We start from the raw sequence: 21,539 nt of genomic DNA, 5'->3' as shown, positions 1-21,539 counted from the left end.
ATACTATTAATACTAATAATATACCTGCTACACAAGACCTGCTACTACTGGTTGATATTGTTACATACTATTAATACTAATAATATATCTGCTACACAAGACTTGCTAGTACTGGTTAATATTGTTACATACTATTAACACTAATAATATACCTGCTACACAAGACTAGCTACTATAGGTTAATATTGTTACATGCTATTTGAAAATGTCTTTAAAAAATAAATACATCAGTATGGAATAGAACTTCAAGTAGCATCTAGATATTACACGCATACAAATGTAGATAAGAAGTTGTCTGAACTGAGAAATCTGTATTTTTAGACTGCTTATTCTATGCACTAGCAATGTGAACAGGCAAACATTTTATTGTTCATTCTTTAGTCAATGGCTATTCATAATAAAAAAAATATGAAAATCAAATATATTGAAAAAATAAGATCAAAATCAACACGCGAACACAAACTATATGAAACACTTTGTGATAGATCGATAAGATGTGATGTGGTACGGATTTTGTGTTGAGAAATTGAATCACACAACTTGATTGTATAGAAACATTCTTTGACAGCATTTTATGAATATGTTTTTAGCAGCTAAGTTGAAAAGTTAGTTCATTTCTACGGCAGTAGTAAACCTTTTCCAAATGCATTTCCAGATTCTGGCAGCATGCGATACCCTCACAACATCTGGCAGTACAGGGAGCATTTTGATTTGTTCCTCGTGTCCATTTTCGTCATACTTCATAATGAACAACTCAAGGGCAGAGTGAAGCCTGTCAACAATCAAGTGCTAAATTAAGAAATGAATTCCTAAGCATGAGAGAGCATGATGAGTAATAAGTGTGTGTGCAGTTCAAACACACGGGCCGGTGGCTGAGCGTTGCAGTGGTTATTACTTGGATCCACCGAACAGAGTATCCGATTTGAATTCCTGTACGATACAATTCTTTTTCCCACTGGTGTCCCCAGCCGGACACCGCTCTTATTTTGGTAAAGATTGCGTAGAAGCTGAGAACACAGAGGAGAGTAAAGCTAATAAGTAAATACATCATATTAACCTTTTTACTGCAAACATGTAAAAAGAATACTGTGACAACAGATCAATATGCTGGTTATGCTGTCAGTGCTTCTAAAGAAACACACAAGTTAAGATGCCTTTAGATGATACCTTAAAATACAGAGCTCTAATGTTCACACTAGATATGGTTTAAGTTACCTAAAAACAGAGCTCTGATGTTCGCCGATTCACATTAGGACTTTGGCTTTTGATCTAAGCCATAGGAATCCAATAAAAACTCAATCAGCGAGTTATCGTCCCTTACCTATCATTATTTTATTCTTTCAATTCTACTTGCGAAAATGTCTGAAAATCAGTTCACAGTAATCCCTCATTACTTCGCGGCTCACCTTCCGCGGATTCAGTTTCATGTGCTTCAACAATGTTTGTTTAAAATAAAAAAATTGACTAAAAAAACATTAATATCTGTATATATATACATGTTAAAATTTTTGCTCATGCATGTACTTCAAAGGATTAGTTTCTATTTCACAAATTTTCACATACAACGGAAGATGCTGATCCTCATTAACCGCGAAAAGTGAGGGCCTACTGTTACTGTCTAGACAAAATATTTGAATCGCGGTCACAGAAACCATGGTTAAGTCACAAATCACGAAGTTGAGTTATCCGACTTTGAATTGCACTAACTGAATTTATAATATTGCAAACGATTTTTGTAACACGTGCATCTGGACCAATCAAAGAGTGATCTTTTTGAATCTGAAGTCAGTTTAGCCAATAGAAGTCTTTAACTCTTGGAAAACCCCCTTAAAACCGTTGCTATGCTAAACAGGACTATGCTAAACAAGAAGTACTGAAAAATGGCGTCCTATAAATATAATCATTTCTTTTTGCCGATTTTAAAGATAACTCTGGCATTTTGGACACTTATAATGAGTACTTTGGTATTCCAACTGATGTCAAAAGCAGTGAAAGTAAACAGAATTACGATGATATTTTCCTAAGGATTCTTACAAGATTATTACAATATTTAATTATAAGAATAATTATTCGATTTTAAAAGATTATTATCAGATTTAATTATTCGAATATACAAGATCGAAGTATATAGTGACCGATGGTGTGCAATATGTTACTGTTGTTATTTTTTTTACAGATTTTGTTGATGATTTGGCTGTGCTCAATATCGCGGTACTGCCAAGCCGTTTTTAATATCTGCAAAATTAAGTAATACATCTTCTTATAAATATACAGCTATTTCTATGACAACCAGCTACAATCTGTTTAGATTTTTAAATTCAGCATAATTTTTTAGATATAAATACAGAATTCTATATAAATATCACAACCTCTTAATATTGGTTGCTATGACGTTTTGAAATGTAAACCAAATTGTGCATTGGTTTTCGTTTCTCAAACTTTAACACCAGTTTTCTCAGAACGATGTTTCCGCACTAATGGTAAACATGCATTCAGTTTATTGACCATAAAAATCTGCTGTAATTAAGCTAGAATCAAATGTTTTTTGCAAAATAATTGAGAAGTTTCTCCTTCTGCTAATGTAGATAACTCAAAATTTTACAATGCCGACTTAACCATGGTTTCTGTGATCATGACCCATTTGCTCAAATTTCTATGCGCTCTTTCCATTGTACATGTACATAGCGGTTGGTTCAAAGTGCTAGGAATATTTACCCTCCTTCTGGATCCACATAATCCTGCTCTACAGCCTCTTTGTTTAGACTAAAAATGATATAGGCGAATAGCTGTAGTAGGAGGGCTTTCGTTCTTGGACTATTGTAGGTACACTTTTCCATCACAATGTCTTCAATTTCTGGGTGAAGGTCCCTAGTATAAGCAGCTTCCACGTCATCAAATGGTTCCTATTGAATAAAACAATTTTAAAGACTCAAACAATAACAAAAAGCTTCTGGGTTTTGGTAATAATTGGATAGATAGATACGACAAGCATTAGAAGGTTGTTTTGAACCATTCAACATTACTACCTCCTTTAGACTTTAGTTACCATAGCAACTTCTTGCCAACATCTAGTGTATGAAAGGGGAATAGTAAGAAAACAATTGCTCAGAGCACTGCGTGTAAAATTTTTACATGAAATGCTTCATCAGTTGCTGAAAAAAACGTACTTGACTCTGTTAATTTTTACGATTGATTCTACATTATCCATGTATGTGTTGCGTAATTCTAGACATGCTGAGCAGGTGTTTGCAAAACATTAATGTTTATCTTTTAATGTGGTATTTAAAATAGCAACATCCAACACAGGATCTTTCGCCGGCACAAAATGATTTTAAACCGACCTGATTGTTACGCATGAGTGCATCAGTTTGACAGTACTTGACTAGCAGCCAGACATCCACTGTGTGCCTAACTTTGATGCCTGCTCGCAAGCACGGAAGCGAGGCACCAACAGTGTTCTGCATGAATTCTGCGAGGGAAATCTCTTTGTCATATCTTGGCATTACTGACAGGTAGTTGATGGCGATTCCCAGAGCATTCAAATTGTTTGTTAAACCTTGAATGCTTTGGTTAGAAGCTGCATTTGCTGTGATGTCACGAATCTGATTGTCCAGCTTTTCCTAACGAAAAGATAAGATATGAGCTAAAACTCCCCAACCAAAAGAAGTTTGTGATGCCAGGTATCCTTAGCTAAGGTAGGACATTAAAATAAAGAAAATTAGCCGTAAAATCATGTTTCAATTGAGAACATATTTACTAGTGTGACTGCAGGTAAATACATTATCAAAAACAGGCAGGCAAATACATCCTCAAAAACAGATGATTTTACGTTTCCCTAGAGATTTTTTGTGTGACACAGTTGCCTATATTTTTGTACATTTATGCATATACATTTATTTATATATATGCAGTACATGCATTTATATACGTTATACATATACAGCCATATCTCGACATATGAATGTCCCAACTTACAAAAAATTCGAAATATGAGGGGAAGTCCGAGCGCATGTTTGATTTGAGTTACGAGCATGAAGTATAGTTCTTGATTTTTTACATTATTTGGAATTTATTCAGAAGATGATGTTAAAGTGTTATAGGAGCCTCAACTGTATATACCTCATTAACTGGTGCAGTATGGTAGACACTAAAGACACTACTAACAAGACACTATATAGACACTATTAGCAATCAAGTAAAACAAGACAGGAAACGGAAAAGAACAGCTATAGAACCTTTTTACACTGGTGAATGCAGGTAGGTAAAAGCTGCTCCTTTACTAACTACCTACGGCTGTAACAACTGGATAAAATATCATACATGAGTAATAGCAGAAAAATAACGTAAATTAGTCACATTGAAAGTCTTTTTATTCGAACTGCTTGATCTAATGGGAAATGTTCAAGTTACTAAAAAAATTGACCTGCGTTCAGCTAAAATCCTACTTCAGTTCACAGCTGAAAAAAATCAGCAAACACTCATTAGTTTTTCAGGATGTTCAATATTACTCATAAGACAAAAGGTACACGTAATATAAAGTTTTCACATTATTACTAACTTAACACCCATTGGTCCAATATCATAATGAATAGGTTTAAAATATTTGGACTTCATAAACTGTCAAACAATGCAGATGTGCCTTCTTCCCTCACCTGTACTGGTTTGAGTACTTCAATCTGATTTCGGAGACTGAAGTCTTCCTGAAACATGTAGCAAGACAGTTCGCTATCTTTAAATACAATTCTACTTCTGGTGCCAACAAATTTTACTTTCACTTCGTGTTCAGCTCCATCCCAGTCATAAAGGAGATCATTGGTTGTAGCTGAGGAGAACTCAGTATAGGCTGTGATGATGCTAAAGATATCATCTCTGCTTGTCAGACTCACCAACCGAGAAGGAGTGACATCAGAAAGACTAACTGGCTCTCTACAAAGATTAACTTGTATTGCAAATTGTTGTACTATTGACAATCTGGCATTACTCAAAGCTACCTGCTATATTCCCTGAGGAAAACCAAGTAATATATCTATACTAGTAGAACGCCTGGCATTAAACGACTAATTTATTTCTAATCAACATATAAAACATTTACCATTCCAACTTTAAAATACCGTACTTTTCGGATTATTAGCCGCCACTTTTTTCTTATGATTTGAGCCATGCAGCTTATATAACGGTGCGGCTAATCTGTGGCTTTTTCTTTCACCGCTAGGGCGCATTAACAAGAGTCTCCGGTTAGTGCGCCTTTAGCGGTGAAAGAGAATACGAAACAATGCCTAACAGTACTGTTCCGTTAGGCACTAGGTTAAAAAGCGGCAGTTAATACGAAACAGTGCCGTTTTAAATGGCAAAGTTGCTGCCGCATTAAAAAGCGCCGTCCCGAGTTCTGCGGCCTATACAAAGGTGTGGCCTATGTATCGTTTTATTATCATTTTTTGGAAAATAAAGCAGATGCTGCTTGTATAGGGGTGCAGTTTATAGTACGAAAAGTACGGTAGACGGTTTTTTATTTGTGTGTGCTATAAGTTTAATTAGGTTTATGCCATATACACATACATTTATAGCATTTTGGAGAAGTCTGCCAGTGTACTAAACGGAACATATTTTACTTGTCTTCTAGCGCCTTGGCAGTCTCGAGCACCATTAAAGATTGGCAAGTGTAATACGTGTGTACACAAACATTCTGTGGTATGGCAAGGTTAATTCCTAACGCTAGCAAAAGCTGCAAGCATGTGCATTTTATCGCTATAACTTGAAACATGACAGACAAACCAACAAGCAATCACTTAGATTTATATGTATATAGCTGAACTATTGTTGGTTGCAGTCAGTCGATTCACTTTTTCTATCACAAGACACAAAGAATAAATATTATTTTGAGGCTTTGAAAGTCTGAGGGGGGCCAATATGACAGACCAACTCAGCTGGCTAGAATATCGGTCTAATAAACTGAATGCCATGAGTTGAAATCCCAACTCGGCAAAAATAATTGCCTCATTAATTGCACATACAGAATTTCACGGTTTCAGGAAAGTTGGCAAATTTACAACAACTGCTATCGTAACATGGAAATAAACCAAAGACATTCATGCTACATTTTATCATTTCTGACAATTTAGTATTAATTCAAAAGTCATATTATAATTATAAAATCTGTAAGACCTCCTAAACAAATCACAAATAGAACTGATTTACGAAACGTATAGAGAAGATTAGTCATGCATATAAAGTGCGCTGACAACTTTCAGTTTCAATATTCCACCTGCCCACAAAGATATGCACTAGACTACACCTCTGTGACAAACATGGAAACAGCAACAATGCATTGTAAGAATCAGCACACTTTTAGTAGTGAAGCATGTTTGGAAAGTTTTTATATTCACTAGCATTTTTTGCACATTCTCAAACTTTACCAATATCTATAATTGGAAACAAATTTAATAACTGCTTTACTAACGACCATGACACATAAACTGCTAGAAAAACTTTGTACTAAGACATGGTCACATCCAGTTTAGACTATTTCACTCGAGGCTGCTAGTGCTAGCATCTACTCTGAATGCTGTGATAACGACATTGCAAAATAGCGAGTTGGAAAATCGGAAATGGTTTGCATTCACAGGGTAGTAATCGGTGTAATCCACTTACTTCTTTATAAAAGTCACATCGACATCTAATTGCCATGAAAACATATTACTAACCTCTCAGAATTGGCAGCTTGAACAACAGCATTGTGGGTTTCAACAAGAAACCTGACAAGTTTTAATGAATGGGACACCTGCTGGTTGTGTCGATCTATGAGAAATGTGGAGAGTGGAGGGTCCTCACTCAACACTCCAGCAGCGTTGTTCCCTACAAGAGCAAGCTAGATGTCCTGGTTTTTGATTACGAACATTTTCAGCTTCAGCACAGTGGTGTTTGTATTTTATTTTGATGGTGTTTCAGTCTATAACTATGAGTTTTTACTAGGTGGTAAAATTTGTGTTAATAGCTGCCTTTTAGGTTATACTGACAGTGTGTCCAATATTACAGGCTATTAGCGAGCGGTAAGATCTGTACTAAAAACTGTGTTATACTTTATACTAATATCCATGAAGAAAAACCTACAAAGTGTCTTGTAGCGGCATTAATTACATACAGTTGGGAGAGGTGATAGCGGTATTCCAGGCCTTCACATAGCTCCTGACCATCTTCTCTAGCCGCTCCTGAGGAATGTTTAGCGTCTTTGTGTGTCTGACTATGAAGGAGCCTATTTTTATATCTTTAGCCTGAGCTCTGGTGAAGCGACCGTGAAATTTGCTACTTAAGATCTTGATAAGATGAATGACTTCTGGCAGGCTATTAACAGCTACCAAGACATCACAGTTTGTCACTGTTGTTGTCAGGACAGGCAACTCCTAAAATATTAAAAACAGAGGTCTCATCAGCAAACAATGCTATGATGAAATTGACTATGCACTAATACCACATGAGAAACCAAATGATGCCTATAACGATGTAAATCTTACAGCTTCTGATAACCCAAATGATTATTTGAAACTAGTTAGGATTTACCCGTTTACTAAAAATGTAACTAATATAAATACACTGTAGAAAGAGTTGGAGAAATTTGGGCTCACAGTCAAGAATAGTGAGATGATGTACACTATTCATGCCATTAAATTTTAGAAAGTCCTAACGCGCAAACTAAACTTTCAAGAAATGTTTACAAACTTTTATGCATTGCTCATACCGTCAGAACATAATTTACAACATTTTATTATAAACTAGTATTAGAGATTAATAGTTAAGTAACCTTATGCTACGATTACCGAAAACATTGTTTTACGAAAATCAATTATCTGAAACCATTAGTTTCCATGAAAAGATTTACATTTTTGTATGATGTTTTATATCTAAAGTTGTTGCGATGTCTTTTAGTTTAAATTTGAAACCCCCATTTGTGGGAACACTTTTTTGTCTTTAATTTTAGGAAGTTTTTGCCATCGATAATCATATTTTGAATGATGCAAATTTATTTATTACTGGATCTTACGTTGTTTTCAGAAGTGAATTTCTGATTTGTATTATTTTCATATTACATTACAGTAATACTACAACTTACGAGTGCTCTAACGTACGAGAAACTTGAGATACGAGCCAGCTTTTAAGCAAGTTTTAGCACTAACATACGAGCCATGTTTGAGATACGAGCACGTGAGTCAGTTGCCAATATGCTGGGTTGGAAAAAACCAGTTTTTATGAAAAAAACTAGGTTTTTTTAGTCTAATTAACATCACTTATTATAGCTGCATGATTGAGTATTGAACATACATATGTGGAATCATCTGTTAAAGATGGTACTGTGGGAGTTTTATGGGAAAAAGAGAGAAAACATGGAAATTTCGGAATGAATCTTTAATCAAACATAATCGATGAAATACAGAGCAGAAATCTTATCACATAAAGTGAATATTTTACATACAGCTCGATGCATAAGTAGGAATTTTAATCCAGAGTGCAGAGTAGAATCCAGGTAGTGCAGAGCATAATGCAGATGCGTTGCTAGAGTTTGGAGCAGTGGCAGATGACTCAACTTCTATCACCTGAATACTAGCATCACTGTCTAAATTGGTGTTTTCAGCTTGACATTTTGCTACGTGCGCTTTAAGCCTATCTGTGTGACTCCGCGTTACGACAGCACGCCTATTACATTTTGCCTTAAAACCTTTACCTTTTGCAGTTCGAGTGAAAAACTGCCAAACGGGATCCTGTTTGCGAGGCATGCTGAAAGTTTGAGGCACAACTTTAGCTTTTCAAAAAACAAAAACAAAAAATGATAAACTGAATTCTAACAATCCAACTACTTTGGCTTGCGTCCAATAAAAGAAATAGTAGTTTGCAAACTTGAAGCTTTTGTCCAAAAAGATTTTGTTTTAATTTCTAATTATAAGTATTCCTTTCTCACTGGCCAGACTTGAGAAAGTATCCATTATTTATTAGAGACGATGATTGGATTAGTAGATTTCACATGGTTTGATATTTCAGCAATAAAGAGATCATCATATTACTTGATAAAACCAATTGAAAATGAAATTCACTAAGTCATTGTTGTGCTAGGGATTTCATGTAATTTCAACTTGAGCTCTGCCATCAATTTACTGTGTCCTAAATAAACTTCCACAGCTGATTATTACATATAATTGCATTTCTACCGCACATGAACCACTAGAAGCTTAAAATATTATGTTTTTCACCAAAAATAATGAAAAAACCGACAAAACCATAAAAACCGGTTTTTTCACACTGGTTTAAACCACACAGTTTAAACCATTGGTTTGAACCAAGCCAACCCTGCAAGTATGCCGGAGGTGCTTTATGAGAACAGCATCACTCTGTATTTTTCAACTGCTAAGGTTATACTTTTGTACCGTGTTTTTTGTGCGCGATTTTCTGTGCAGAATTATGTGAATTAAAAGTACTGCGCGTAGACCGAAAGTTTGCATGTAAAATGAAAGATAATGCAAAGAAAAAGCAAATGATAACAATTGATATTTAACAGAAAATCATTGAAAAATATGCGAAATGCGTATGCATGATTGAGCTAGCTCAGCAATATGACAGAAATACATCCATAATTATCAAACAGAAGGATTATATTCAGGGCATTCAGTTCGCAAAAGGTCTAACCATAGTTTCGAAACGGCGCAGCGATCTTCACGACCGCTGATGGAGAGACTGCTCAAGCATTGGATAAACAATTGGCCGGTGACAGCGCAACTGAAACGATGGTATGTGAAAAGGCCGGTGCTATCTATCAAAACTGTAAAATAGACATTCGGACAAGTTGGCTAGTGGTCGTGCATTAACCCTTTGTGACGACACCTGTGTTCGTCCTAATCGCAACATGTTAAAAGGGCGACAAAGGCAAACGTCCTTAGATAGGTTTATCTTAAAACGGCTGGCTAGCCGTGAAAGTGAAACAAAGGAAAAATTAACTAACCAGTGAGAAACTTCAAACTATAAACGCCAAAGAAAATTTAATTACGTTAAGTTAAAATTGAAAGTTTGCTTTTAGGTTTGCTTCTAAGTTTGTCTTTTAAGACTCTGGATGAAATCCAAATTTATTAAAGTCACCTGTTGTAATGAAGGATAACTTATATCTCCCTCCCTGGCAAATGCTAGCGTTAACTGCTATTGTATGAACTTAATGTTACATTTTAATTAATCACATTTCCTTGCATTATTTTTTATTTGTTGCTTTTTGAAAGCATGTGGTAAGAGTTAGGACAATAACTTAACATGTTCTTTCTGTTACAATATCTTGCTTTGAGTGTTTTATTTGCATCTTTTTAGAGTATGGAAACCAATCAATATATATTTAATTGTTCTATATATAAATAAATTGCACCAACATGCGAGTAAATTGACATACGAGTTTAGTCTCGGAACGCATTAAGCTCGTAAGTTGAAGTATGACTGTATATTACTCTGTATTAATTTAGTCTAGCTTGTCCAATCTGATTTTACACTATTTTAACACTTCCAGCAACAAAATATAACGGCTAGCAATCATGAAATACAAACTAGACAGTTGCATTTTTTCAAAAACAAGCTTTTTGTATTCGACCTCATCTGATTTGCACCATATAAGGCACCATAGCCAAGTAGTGCTGGTCATATTCTTTTGTTTAAAGGGTTCAAACGATATAATGTTAATTTGGGCTAGATAGACCAAGTAATAGCAGAGCGAAAGCCCAAACAAAATACCGCGCTTTTGAGTGAAAAAATGAGGCACCATAGCACTTGACACAACGGATAATGTGGCAGTCAAAGGGTTAAATATGTCAATCAGGTAAGAGGCATGAATGCTAATATTCTCAGCCTATGCCACTAGGAACTGTGGTATTAAACAGAAAATTTTCACTACTCCCATGTCATAATTTGAGAGCTTTATAAAATTTATGTGAATACATGAGATTCTTGTAAAACAGCGATAAAAAAGTCTAATTTAGAACATTTTGAAACGGTTCGAGCACTACTGTAACAGTGAGTAGCAAAAATGATGTATGACTATTTATAGTAGATTCACCCAACAGTGGTAATTCAAGAATCTAGGGTGATTTTGGAATCCCTACCCGTACCTTTCAAAGGGTACCCGTGATAAGATATTGGAAACAGATCTGTTGTGGAATGGAAGTCATGCATTTAAGTCTATGCAATATATCTATTGTGGAATGGAAGTCATGCATTTAAGTCTATGCAATATATCTATTGTGGAATGGAAGTCATGCATTTAAGTCTATGCAATATATCTATTGTGGAATGGAAGTCATGCATTTAAGTCTATGCAATATATCTATTGTGGGATGGAAGTCATGCATTTAAGTCTATGCAATATATCTATTGTGGGATGGAAGTCATGCATTTAAGTCTATGCAATAGATCTATTGTGGAATGGAAGTCATGCATTTAAGTCTATGCAATATATCTATTGTGGAATGGAAGTCATGCATTTAAGTCTATGCAATATATCTATTGTGGGATGGAAGTCATGCATTTAAGTCTATGCAATATATCTATTGTGGAATGGAAGTCATGCATTTAAGTCTATGCAATATATCTATTGTGGGATGGAAGTCATGCATTTAAGTCTATGCAATATATCTATTGTGGAATGGAAGTCATGCATTTAAGTCTATGCAATAGATCTATTGTGGAATGGAAGTCATGCATTTAAGTCTATGCAATATATCTATTGTGGAATGGAAGTCATGCATTTAAGTCTATGCAATATATCTATTGTGGGATGGAAGTCATGCATTTAAGTCTATGCAATATATCTATTGTGGGATGGAAGTCATGCATTTAAGTCTATGCAATAGATCTATTGTGGAATGGAAGTCATGCATTTAAGTCTATGCAATATATCTATTGTGGAATGGAAGTCATGCATTTAAGTCTATGCAATATATCTATTGTGGAATGGAAGTCATGCATTTAAGTCTATGCAATATATCTATTGTGGAATGGAAGTCATGCATTTAAGTCTATGCAATATATCTATTGTGGAATGGAAGTCATGCATTTAAGTCTATGCAATATATCTATTGTGGAATGGAAGTCATGCATTTAAGTCTATGCAATAGATCTATTGTGGAATGGAAGTCATGCATTTAAGTCTATGCAATATATCTATTGTGGAATGGGAGGCCTGTTCTAGATGAAGCAAAACACCAAACTACACATGAACCATCACACAACATTATGAAAAGGTTAATTGGTACAACAGGGTAATCTAAATTTTATGACCTTAAAGAACTCTGTAGCTGCAAGTTTCTTACAGAAGTTGTTGCCAGTGGCTCTCACTGCTGCACATTTTTGCTTAGCCTTGAACACTTAGCCTTGTGTATTAGTGCACATCATATATCTCATACACCAAATGCTTCTATTATTCTATGAGGTGTGGTAATCAATTTTGAATAATCTGTTAATTCGTGGTCAACGAGAAATGACACATTTGGTTTAGGCGATGTCCGTCGCACCAACGTTAATAAAGTAATTTTTAAGTCAACACCTAGTATATCAAATCATGAAAAGTTGTTGAGTTGTCTCACCTTGCCAGAGATGTTTATGTTATTGAGCACTGACACTGCAGTCAATGGCTTTACGTACTCCCAAAGTCCGGCAGAAGCTAGAAGGTTGCCTCTGTCAATTGGAACTTTCGTCGTGGAAACAATTTCTGCGAGCTCGCGTGGTGACTTTGTGCCAATCTTTAGCTTCAGTGTTTGCAAGAGACGCTCCTGTTTAATTACTGACTTTAAACAATTGTGTTCAGCATAGAGCTAATAGAGGGAACCATAATCTGAGCAATGTTGCAGGAAAGTTTAACAAAACACACTATTGGAAGCTGCACCCTTACAATACAGGCAGATTAGTTTAACATTATGAAGTCAACATTAGAAAACTACTACAAAATAATTTCAGTCTATGGTGCTAGAATCCACTTACCTGGTCTGAAAAGGTTGGGTTAATGTATTTGCGTTGAAATGCTGCCTCCCAGTCTCGCCGGTCTTTTATGGTAGTTAAGATGCAACCAGCAGGCTGCAGGTTGTCCCATAATGAAATACCTAGCCAAAATTATTCAATAAATTATGAGAATATAATAATAAATATTCATATGAATTTTAAGATCAGTTTACTAAAACTAAGCAGTAGCTTGGTGAATGTTGTTAAGTCAGAGATACTTCAAAAATATTTTTTGGCAATCATAGAAGTTTTATATCAATTTCAGATATGACAAGTGAAATGGTGCGCATAAAAACCACACATTTACCCATAAATGTTTAGATATCAAATAAATTGAAATATCTTCACAGCCACAATCTCGGGAAAAGTCTATGTTTGTCGTAACAAGCAGTTGTCACAAGTAGTACCTGTACTTAAGGTTTATGAATATTGGTGAACCAACATATTATAAATTTATTATAGACTAGTCGCTTTTCTAAAAGAACTATATTGAACATCAGTTCTAAGTTTAGAAAGGACTTTCTAGATTCAGCGATTCAGAGACTCGGTGATTATGATCCAATCACAAAAAATTGACATTAGTCATTTGGTTTATCCATGATAACTGCAATTATTGTGGTGAGCCTAACTGAAGAGATGCTCCATAGTGTTCATGGGAAAACTAACTGAAGCAATAGGTTAAATATTGTAGACAAGTAGATGTCTGATTATCCATAAGCAGAACATCCTTATCCATAAGAATCCATCCTTATCGAACAACTTATATATGGTTAAATGAGTGTGCGAAGGTGAAGATATCCCGTCTCTAGAGTTCGATATAAATTTGCATAAAAAATAAGCAAATTTGCTTTATTTTTTTTGCAGTTCAACTTTACAGATAAAAGATTTTATTCTATTAGTATTTTTGTAAATCGTTTTATGAGTTCATCTATCATTTTATAAACTTCCTATATATTTTAATGAAAAGGGCAAAACCCTTCATGAAAGCGAAATTAGAAATATTTTGTTATACATTGTCATGAAATTGGCATTTTGAAATGCAAAATATTTTTATGCCAAAGTCTATTTTATGTAGAGCACCGCGGCTCAATGCTTGTCAAAAAATACAGGTATACTTGATAATGAGACATGATTTGTCAAAACAATTATTCAGAAAAAAACATTAAGCCCAAAGATATTTCAAATATTACAGTCATGCCTTGACATCTTCCCTATTTAAAATTAAATATATGGATTGCTCAATTTGGCCTATGTAAATATATGTATAAAACAAAAAGTTATGACAGATATCATGTTAAGTACCAACGCACCTTCTTTCATTCGATTGATAACATCGTGAAGGAGAAGGATGCAATTATCGATGTTTTCACCACAACATTCAGAGATCTGCTGCAGGTCAATCTGTATGTGTGCTTCCAGAAAAGGGGCTACTTCCTCAAGGCAGCTGAGGGCCGGATTTATTACTGGCATCATCTAGTTGAACAAAGAATATTGTCAAGAATTTGAAATCTTTGAAGATGAGTTAGGTTAGTTAGAAAATCCAGATGTGGACACAAAAAAGGCGTATGTCTGCCTGAACCTTTCCACATCACCATACAGATATGCAGGTACACATATCTTAGCTCTTTCTTTATGTAATTTGTTATTAACTGGGACAAAACTATTTTTTGGAACTTATTTCAGACGTGAGCTGATAGCCTTTATCATAATTTGAAAAACATTGATCCAATCGCTGTCGAAATAAAACAAGAGTGATCAGTACATTTTTTTACAATATGTTTTGTAGAGTAAATAATGGTAATAATATTCTTATATTTTCTGAAATTTCACATAAAAAATCAAAAAATTGCCATTAAATATTTCTCTAACCTCTACTTTGCCTAGAAACATTAGTTACAAAAAAATTTTGGTCACCATCTGAATAATCAGAGTCACTGATACTTTAACAACTAAAATTCCCAAACTCAATAATTAATAATCGATCCCACATGCAATTAAAGTGGCTTGACATAGCAAAGGAGTTGAAAAAAACTGAACATAATTCATGAATTTTTAGTAATTATTTTAAAATTAACCTTGGTTACGCATATGCATTGGCAGCTTCATTTGTAACTAAATGTTTGTAACTGGGCTACATAAACTTATGAGACACTTCACGTTTGCTGCGTCAGGTAAAGTGTATGCTCACGTTGCGCAGAACTTTGTAAAATGAAATATTTGTATGATAGAATGATGTATTTGCCACTTTATATGTAGGCTAATTAAACTGATTTATAGAGTCTGTATAAATTCTGATGCATACATAAGGAAGCTGGAACGTGGTTTACTAAGTTTTAGCAATGGATATACAATAATTATGTAAATTGTCAACTTGTGGAATTATGAAAACCAGAACAAAATCCTATTATGGCAGCAAAAAGACTGAGGAAACAAGAGATTGAAGTTAATCAATACCTAATAAAGGTGAGACAGTTTAAAACTACCTGCTGCTTGTTAACAAGTGCAGAGACGAACAAGGCTAGATGCGAGAGACATCGTAGCACAGCACAAGACAATCCACTCAGTTCCCTCTCCCGACTTGATACCACAGTTCTGTTGGCAGCATGCCCAAGAATATGACCTGTTTTTGTCTCCACATCTTTGCTACAACAAAAATGAAACTATTGTCCTACATTGTTAATTAATATGTTTTTTTTAATAAAATATCAAAAAAAGAATTCTATTTCGTTTAAAATAGGAATATTATTAATACAATCTAAATAAATATATATATTTATACCGTAAAACCTCTATTGAACTTCCGTAAAGACTCTATTTGAGCGAAAAAATCTATTTAACCCCCCACTATAAAAGAACGGTTGAAAAATGGAGCGCCATGGCCTTGAATTAGAAGTTTTACGGAATATATCAATATATATATCAATACTAGTTGAATGCCTGGTGTTGCTCGGGTAATAAAAGTCTTTGCACAAAAAATTATTTTTATTTAACATATTCAACAGTTACCATTCAAACTTTTAAATTTCATATCACGAAAAGAGGGTTTTGTGCAGTTTAAATAAATTGAGAGAAAAAATAAAACAACTGCAAAGGTTTTCAAACTTTGTCAAACAACTGTAACTTTCCAACTTCATTTCATGAAGAAAATGTTTTGTGCAGGTCAAATAAATTGAAAAACAGAAGAAAACAACTATAATAGTGTTTAAATGTAAATGTGAAATAATTAGCAAGTAGTAGCTAAATTAAGTCTGCTTTGCTACGATTACAATAAAAGATGATTTGGTAATTATATAATTAATATGAACTGAGAAAATGACATAAAAATTCTGAATATGTTGAATTAATCATAGCAATTCGTGCGTAGAAGGGTGTGTATAAAAACGGTTACTGTTCCAGCAGAAGCTATTCATCAACTTTGAATAAGACGATACCTCTCGATACTGGTAAAAATGTAAAAAGGAGATATCGGACCGTCTTTGTGTGGTACATTGTCTCACCGAAAGGAGAGAGAAGGTCGAGGCGATTCCTACTCGAGATAAAACAACTTTCCACGTAAAAAATATTAGCCTTCGCCGATTTAGCAATTGAAGCTGATGAAAAACCGAAAATAGACGTGGAACGGCACACTTGAAAATGAAATGGCACATTTAAAAATTCAAAAAATAGGTAATGGTAGCCAAAAATGAGTTTTTAAACAATTTCAAAAATTACAAATTTAATATTTGGTAATAATCAAAAGTGCACATTTAGCATGTGCATGCGGCATATGGTGTATGATAAAAGCAATAGATTCGTGAGAATAGTGTAGCTTAGTGGCTAAATGCATGGTTCAAAACTTGAGATGGCAATCTTTGAGAGTTCAAATCCAGCAGAATGTGAGCTTTTAATTCCAAGATTTTAATAGCTATAACCGGACATTCTGAAGGTCATACAGACGCACTTTGAGATTTACATCAATATATATAGACATATTTAATATATATAATATAAATAAACATAGAGATGTAATTTTAGATAAATGTGCTGGATGATTGACTAGCATACCCATAGCCACATGAACACGCATGAAGGGTTCAGGGCGCATGACACAAGGAACTGATCATCAGATAAGATCCAAATAAAAGAAATTCTATAAAGAGCTATGCATTGTGTCATTTCTATTACCATAATTTTCTTTCGGTTTGGACTCCAGTATTTTTTACTATTTAATACCCAGTGCATGTAGACAAGTATTTAAATTTCACTTACTCGGTGAGCCGAGTGTTGTTAGCTGCGAGTACATCATAGCTTGTACCACCAATACGAGACTTGCATATGTGACACTTTTCGTTCCCTTGCACAGGATGACCACACTGAAAACATCACGAGACAATTAAAGTTAAAAAGCAAACACAAGTTTAACTCAACAATTAAAGCAGAATTGGAAGGAATATGTGGTAAGTGTATATAAACTATCTAAAGACATTTCTTCTTACTTACATTTCCAATAAGGTATATCTCTCCACAAGCACATCCTACAAGTACAAGAATTGGAGATAGTAGAAGAACAAAACACGATAAACTTGGAGAATGTTGTCAAAGCCAATCAATGATTTTCATTTGTCAGAGTCTTGTGCTGATAAAGAGACCAAATGAACTTGATATCTTACGGAAAGGCTTGAGAGTATCATGTTCACCACGCACTACTGAGTGGTGCTGCTTTATCATCATTTCTATGATGTTGTCTTTCATGGTTGGAAAGAAGTGAGTCTGCAAAAAATCACAAATGTATTTGAACTTATAGATTCATTTATGATGGTCAATGTAAATAACATTAACTGGTTGTAAATCAGACAATATCAATATACAATAAAAAGGACTACCTTGAGCTTAGTGAACACAAAGACAGCAAAAGGACAGCAAATATTTCCAATACTCGATGTCTAATGTTTCTTTAAACAATTTGATTTTGTAAATGAAAGAAAAGAGATTGATGGAAATTCAACATACAGACAAAATAAGAAAGAAAGACAAAATACATAAGTTGAATGAGATTCAATTTCATCTCGCCTGACTTTGCGTACGTTGTACATGTATCATTCATATCTATCACCACCTTTACCTTTTATGCTTGTTTTTATTTCAAGAAACAAACTTGGATTTTCACGTTACTATTTAGTTTTTTGAGTATATTAGTGTGTTTTGCATCAAGTAGTTTTGTATAGTGCATTATATTTCGTACTGTATATACATGTAGCTAAACTAAAGTAATTAAAAGCTAGTTTTTAGTGGTGGTAGGAATTACACAAAAACAATGCTTTTTTATATAAATATTTGCCATGAAGGTGTCGATTTACAATTTACAAACAATAGCTTGAAAAAGAGCAAAGAACTACGAACTGGCTCGTCTATCATGAATAGATGAGCCATGATGAATAGATGAGTCATCAATCCATCTATCATGGATAGGTGGATACGAAGTTCATAAGATCTGTCAATCACAAACTGTTCAGAAATATGCTGTGCTAATGAGCATTAGTAAAAAATATTGTTTCTGTTCCTATGACATGGCTAGCTATGACACGCCTCACAAGCATCTCACACAGTAAATGACAACACTACTAACCTGAGCTTGGTCAGGCTGAGAAATGATCTCCTGAAGTGGATACAAATCATCAGACTTAGAGCAGCTAACCAAACTTGTGAATAAGTGAATGACAAGCATCGACAGATGGGTGCCTTTTGATTGATTGACAGCCATTTCAGGTGGCAAACCTTGGTCATCCAAAATTACATTCAGCATCTGCTAAAACACAAAAAGATTTGTTCACAATCTCTTCACAAGCTAACGGTTTAAAAACAATATGTCTGTCTAGGATAACAATTTTCAAGGAAAGTGAGCGTGAGACTCCGAATCATTGTTACAAATACCCAAGATTGAGATAAAACTATTTTTTAGTCTTTGAAGTTTCGCATTTTGATAAACATGTCACTAAAATTGCACTTAAGTATGTTTGGTCACGTTAGTCAAATTAAGTATAATTAAAGGAAAAACCATTTTGTATCATTCATTGCTTTTTGTGCTAATGCTTATTGAACCTTTATTAAAATGGGTTTCACTTATGAAATGCTTTTATGAAAAAATTACCCAGTTTATACTTAGTTTTTGTTTTAGACGAGTTAAATGATTCTTATTATTGAAAAACTATACATTTTAGCTATTAATTTATTTGAGCCAACATGTGTGAACAGCTAAGAATGAGGAAAACTTTGCTATAAGCGATCAAGGTGTGACGAAGAATACCTTCACGTTGCTGTTTTCAAACTGAGCGGACAAAACTTGCGACATCATCTTTGTTACGTCCTCAGAAACTGGCACAGTAGCCGCGTGTGATCTTGTTACTCGAGAAAAGACTGTGTGCAACACAGTAGCAACATTTCCTTGGCACATCTACAAATTAAAACTATTGCTTACAATTATCACAGACAAAGAACTTCTAAGAACTCCAATAAATGCTTGCATATTACACCACATCTACTCATAAAATCATATGAATTCAATGTATGAATTTGATTTTCTCCCCTGTAAAATTCAACAACTCTTAGTCTGACATGTTAAAAAAGTGCTCATATGACTCCTCTTCTTACAAGAATTTGTATACAACTCTTTTATTACAGAATTTTTTGCTCGTTCCCACGATATTAATTATGTTACAAATCAATCCTGTGAATACTGCGTTACTGTGAATTCTGAGTAACAAGAAAACTAGCGGGTTTATTTTTTGCAAAACGATGACACAATATCCTATCTTTATTTGGGAGGATCTGTTAACAGTGATCCGTGATCAATGTTTTTGTATAGGTACTAAAGCCTATAAAGGCTATCCATAGTAAGAGTTGATGATGAACCAATTAAAATTTTCTTGAAGCTTGTAAATAGCACCTGAACAAACTCCCCAACAGCTTCCTCTAAATGGTCATCATCAGCAGCAATTATACTGTCAATTGACTGTAAAGCACTTTGGTATTGTTCTCCTCCGAATAAGAGGAATACATCTGGAACGCTGAATGAGAGCAAGGCCTCTTGCACATCACGGGGAACTAGGAAGTTATTTTTGGTGTTGATGAGGTCTTTCACATAGCTGTCGCCCTGGAGACTAAGCATCTGACGAATGACAAAATAGCTACAAGAAATATGAAAACATTTAAATGGTCTATAGCATAGAGTTTATATGCTGTATAATCTATATAGCATAAAGTATATGCTATATAGATTATATAATATGAGAGACCTCGTTGATAAACAAAAAAGAATGGAATATCAAACATTATTAACATAATAAGATAATTTGATTATATATTATTACACTATTATGGCAGGCTAAATGCACTTATGGTTTTGCTGATTGGAAGCGATTAATTAAAAGAGCATAAGCCGTTTAGTATCTGTATGTTTCTATCATTAGAGATTGTTTGTGTTTGAAAAGATCTGACTGACCGGATGTTTCTAGATTAAAATCCATAGAACTTCATCACAGATAAAATGCTCAGAAGAAAAATATGTGTGAAACGACTTCACTAGTTGCTATCATTGCTATATGTGCTATAGGCTCTTGCATTCAAATCGTCTTTATTCTGTCGAACTCTGCAACTATAGAACGCCATAACTGCACTTTCGCTTGATTTAATTATAATGCTGACTGAAATTTATAAACTATGTATCAAAAGTTCTATCAAATTCTGTTAAAATAAAACTAAAATGATGAAACAGTCCTAAAGAAAATTAATTTTTATCATGTATGATAAAATTGTAAATTTTTTAAATACCGTAAAGTCTGTTTAGCTTGAAAATAGTTTTAAAAGTTTATAGTTTTGAATTATTAGAACTTTTATCGCAAAAAAGTTTTATTGTCACATCAAAATGGGAATCTCAATTAAATTTGAAATGGATTTTGCAGAACAATTTTAATGCCCCCTACGCGCAAGGGAACTCTATTGGAGAATGATGGCAGTTGTCACGACCAGCCTATAAATTCTCAAGGGTGAACAATCAGGGTGAAAACTGTGGCTTATCTTACGGCAGGAAATGAGTTCAGCTTCTGCAAAACAAATGCAACAAAGATTTGTCTACAAAAGGCCAATGGGATAGTTTGAAGCTGCTCACCGAGGTTGGATATTATCTTTTAGTTGTTCTGCTGTAAGAAAGTCCTTCAGCATGTGCAACATTTCAGCTTTGTCTGGTTGAGAATAAATGATTTCTTCTACAGCTCTGATTAAGGCACACTGTATGTCTCCGATGCTAGTTAGTGCCAGCAGAGATGCTTTTGTTGGATCTGAACAGAGCTTGGGATAGTATTCGGCAATATGAGAGAAAAATCGTTGTAGTTTTTGAACAGAACATTGTTGAAAGCTGTTTCCATGGATGTCCTGAAATTTCAACAACAATAGTGCCATTCACATAAACATTTTGAGGAAAAAGTTCGCAAAAAGTGATGGCGAAAAATTATGGTGCATGAAAAAATGTGTTTGCAATAGTTTGATGCATATTGTTC

General features: G+C 34.4%; 1 protein-coding gene across 1 annotated transcript in view; it reads right to left on the bottom strand.

Moving 5' to 3' along the window:
- Nucleotides 1–352: 352 nt before the first annotated feature.
- LOC137398120 (E3 ubiquitin-protein ligase rnf213-alpha-like) overlaps nucleotides 353–21,539 on the bottom strand; it is an 89,106-nt gene continuing 67,919 nt past the window's right edge. The window contains exons 36-52 of the mRNA XM_068084229.1: nucleotides 21,152–21,414; nucleotides 19,931–20,171; nucleotides 19,292–19,438; nucleotides 18,614–18,793; nucleotides 17,658–17,757; nucleotides 17,488–17,522; nucleotides 17,257–17,360; nucleotides 15,492–15,651; nucleotides 14,319–14,481; nucleotides 12,991–13,109; nucleotides 12,597–12,782; nucleotides 7,139–7,397; nucleotides 6,702–6,852; nucleotides 4,653–4,926; nucleotides 3,342–3,620; nucleotides 2,716–2,903; nucleotides 353–772 (exon numbers count right to left, since the gene is read on the bottom strand). Coding sequence (XP_067940330.1) covers nucleotides 607–772; nucleotides 2,716–2,903; nucleotides 3,342–3,620; nucleotides 4,653–4,926; nucleotides 6,702–6,852; nucleotides 7,139–7,397; nucleotides 12,597–12,782; nucleotides 12,991–13,109; nucleotides 14,319–14,481; nucleotides 15,492–15,651; nucleotides 17,257–17,360; nucleotides 17,488–17,522; nucleotides 17,658–17,757; nucleotides 18,614–18,793; nucleotides 19,292–19,438; nucleotides 19,931–20,171; nucleotides 21,152–21,414 — 3,015 coding nt within the window. The 3' untranslated portion in view covers nucleotides 353–606. The remainder of the gene's footprint in view (nucleotides 773–2,715; nucleotides 2,904–3,341; nucleotides 3,621–4,652; nucleotides 4,927–6,701; nucleotides 6,853–7,138; nucleotides 7,398–12,596; nucleotides 12,783–12,990; nucleotides 13,110–14,318; nucleotides 14,482–15,491; nucleotides 15,652–17,256; nucleotides 17,361–17,487; nucleotides 17,523–17,657; nucleotides 17,758–18,613; nucleotides 18,794–19,291; nucleotides 19,439–19,930; nucleotides 20,172–21,151; nucleotides 21,415–21,539) is intronic.

The sequence above is a fragment of the Watersipora subatra genome, chromosome 6 (assembly GCF_963576615.1).
Source record: "Watersipora subatra chromosome 6, tzWatSuba1.1, whole genome shotgun sequence".
Classification (NCBI taxonomy): domain Eukaryota; kingdom Metazoa; phylum Bryozoa; class Gymnolaemata; order Cheilostomatida; family Watersiporidae; genus Watersipora; species Watersipora subatra.
This window is presented reverse-complemented; position numbering and strand designations above follow the sequence as displayed.